At 44.8% G+C, this 3,253-nt stretch overlaps 1 protein-coding gene across 1 annotated transcript; it reads left to right on the top strand.

Annotated features, from left to right (window-relative positions):
- On the top strand, positions 1-3,004 carry LOC136533403 (zinc finger BED domain-containing protein DAYSLEEPER-like). Its single transcript, XM_066525959.1, has 4 exons — positions 1-990; positions 1,248-1,309; positions 1,622-2,222; positions 2,744-3,004. Exons 1-4 carry the CDS (start codon positions 1-3, stop codon positions 3,002-3,004), a joined length of 1,914 nt encoding a protein of 637 aa, XP_066382056.1.
- Positions 3,005-3,253: the final 249 nt, after the last annotated feature.

Here is a 3,253-nt window from a genome sequence, read left to right as displayed (position 1 = left end):
ATGGCCGACGAGGATGGCCTCCTGCCGGTTGGCCTGGCCCCAGAGGGGGAGAACGACGAAGACACTCGAGCCGACGCTGCTGCGTTGTTCGGTATCGATCTTGGGGATGGCTCTGCTGCTCCGATCGATGTGGACGCGGACGGTGGCGAAGGGGCGACGGCGACTGCGAACTCCAACGGCTCTGCTCCTTCGGTTGCTGGTACAGGTAACAATAGTAAGCGTAAATCGCCTGTGTGGGCTGATTTTGAGGAGATCTATGAGGTTATTAATGGTTCTAGTATTTGCACCAAGGCTGTTTGTAAGATGTGCAAATCTACCTTGTCTGCTAGATCTGCTGCTGGCACTGGTCACTTAAAAAGGCACCAAAAATCATGTAGGATTAAAACTGATCAACGTGCTAGGGTTCAATCTAGGCTTTCATACAATCCTGATGGTTGTGTTTATAACTGGGATTATAAACCTGAAGTTGCTAGATCTGAATTATGTCGTTTGATTGCTAAGCTTGATCTGCCTTTAGGAATTGGTGAGACTGATGCTTGGGAAGAATACATTGTTAGAGCTCATAATCCTAGGTTTGTTAAGGTCTCTAGACAGACCACCACTAGAGATCTTGGCAAACTTTTTAATGAACGACGTAATATAATTAAGAACTGTGTATTGTCTGGTGCTTCTTCTGATGGTCTGACATCAGACATTTGGTCTGGTAATGCAAAGGAAGACTATATCAGTGTTGTTGCTCACTATGTGTCTGCTGACTGGGAGTTGCAGAAAAAGGTAATTGGTCTCCGCTTAATTGAGGTAAAACATACTGGTGAGAATATTGTAGAAAAAGTTGCTTGTGTGATTGAAGAATTTGGTTTGCTTGACAAGGTGTTCTCTGTTACTCTTGACAATGCTTCTTTCAATGCTAAGGCTATGGAAACATTGACACCTATGTTTGCTGGTTATCTGGGTTCTGAACCTGAACCTACACCTTCAGATCCTAATAAGGTTAAGTATCATCTTGTGCATCAACGTTGTGCTTGCCATATTATTAATCTGATAGTAAAATCTGGCTTAAAAAGGTTCAAACCTTACACTGAGGATTTCAGAACTGCTATTAACTTTTTGAATTCATCTAATCAAAGGATTGCTTTGTTCAAAACTTTTGCATTGCTAAGGGTGTTAGACCTAGAAAGTTTGGTTTGGATATGAATGTTAGATGGAATGCTACATATCTTATGCTTAAACACCTGCTTCCATATTAGGATGTTTTTTCTGTGTTCATTAATTCCAACTATGGCTCAACGTTGTTAACTGCAAGTCACTGGTATATTGCTGATAAAATACTTAAATTCCTGGAAGTTTTTTATGACTCCACAGTCACTCTTTCTGGTGTTTACTATCCAACTAGTCCACTTATTCTGCACCATCTGCTAGATATTATAACTCATTTGCATGAAAGTTCAAAGGATCAGAATCTATTTTCTATTGTCTATCCTATGAAGCTTAAATACCTAAAATACTAGAAGGACATACCTCTGCTGTATTCATTTGCATTCATTCTTGATCCTAGAGGTAAAATGAGAGGTTTATTTAATGTTCTTACCATAATGCAACAAAAAACTGGTTTTGACTACAGTTCTTATTATGGTATTGTGAAAACTGAAATTTTCAAGATGTTTAACAAGTATGAAGACAAGTTTGGTGCAGCTAGGTCTCAAAGGAGGGCTGCACAACCTGGAAGCATCATAGGTAAGAGGAAGCAGGCATGGGGAAGAATTTTTGGAGGCCCTGGAGCATCTGGTGTTGTTGGACCTTCCCCTGCCTCTGCTCTCATTCCTTCTTTATCTACTTCTGCTGCTGCTTGTGAGATATCTGCTTATCTGGATAGTGACAATGTCACTGCATATGAGGATGACTTTGATCTACTTCTCTGGTGGCGTGACCATAAGCTAACATATCCAGTGCTTTCTATCATGGCTAGAGACATTATGTCAGTTCCTGTTTCAACAGTGTCTTCAGAATTTTGTTTCAGCTTGACAGGAAGAATACTTGAGGAGCGGCGTCGTCGACTATTACCTGAACATGTGGAGATGCTTGCTTGCATAAAAGATTGGGAGCTGGGTGAAAGAAGACTGCAGCATGATGTTGACAACCAAGAACTGGTAGACTCCTTCGAGCATCTCTATCTTGATGAAGATGCATCTACTTCTGGGGCTCCTTCTACTAGCACATCTGCTGTAACACCCCGGTGTTATGCCTGCATTAGGCACCGCAAATCATACATCTCATGCATCATCAAGCATCCTAATCATACATGCCTAACCATGTAAATAACAATTGAAACACTGCTTCGAAACATTTGAAACATGTTGTGGAACCAGAATGTTGCATACCTTTGTTAGAATTGTTTTGCCCTGATTTTGCATGCTAGGTTAGTAAAACATGTTTGGCTACTATTGTAAATCATCTAGGATTACGTAGTTAAATTTTTGGAGCAAGGTTTGTATTCAAATTAATTCAAAATTTTGCTTCCAAAGTAATTTCCCGAAAATTAGGGTTTTGAGTTAAACATGGACTTTGATTTTTACAATTTAAAATCTAGAAAGAATTTGGCTTTGGTCATAACAGCAAAGTTGTAAAGAATTAAATTCTAGTCAACTTTCATTTTTGGTACATTTTCAAAAGATGTCATTTTCTTGCTCAAAATAATATTTGAAAGATGGCATTTAAAAATTCCTTGAAAATACAAATGAAAAAGGCTTTTCCCTCCTTCGCGGGCCGCCGCCTAGCTTCTGGCCCACGGCCGAAGCCGGCCCAGCGAAGCCCCCGCGCCGCTCCAGCCCACCTCGCCTCGGCCCAGCCCAGCGCGCTGGCTCCTTCTCCCGCGCGCCGCGCCCGTCGCCGCGCCACGCCCCCGACCGCGTCAGGGCTTGCCCGCCGCGTGGCGCCACCCGTCGACGGCGGCCTGACACCGCGTCCACGCGCCGCGGCATCTCTGGCACTGCTGGCCACTGCTTAAGCTACCGCAGAGCTCGCCCGGCATCGCATTTCCTGCTCCTCCCTTCGTCTCTCTCTCGGACAGCAGCGCGCGCGCGCCCGGCATCGCCACCGCGCACCGCGCCTTGCCGGAGCTCGCTCGCCCGGCCACCACAGCTTGCCGGTGACCACTCCGTCTCGCCTACAGCTCCGCCGTCACCCCGCGCACCCCGTGCTCTCGCTACTTTGCCGTGGTAAGCATCCCGTCCTTGGGAATTGCTCGCCGGAGCAC

This window comes from Miscanthus floridulus, unplaced genomic scaffold (assembly GCF_019320115.1).
Source record: "Miscanthus floridulus cultivar M001 unplaced genomic scaffold, ASM1932011v1 fs_877_2, whole genome shotgun sequence".
In the NCBI taxonomy this organism is placed as follows: domain Eukaryota; kingdom Viridiplantae; phylum Streptophyta; class Magnoliopsida; order Poales; family Poaceae; genus Miscanthus; species Miscanthus floridulus.
The sequence above is the reverse complement of the archived record's forward strand: the minus strand, read 5'-3'. Positions and strand labels throughout refer to the sequence as shown.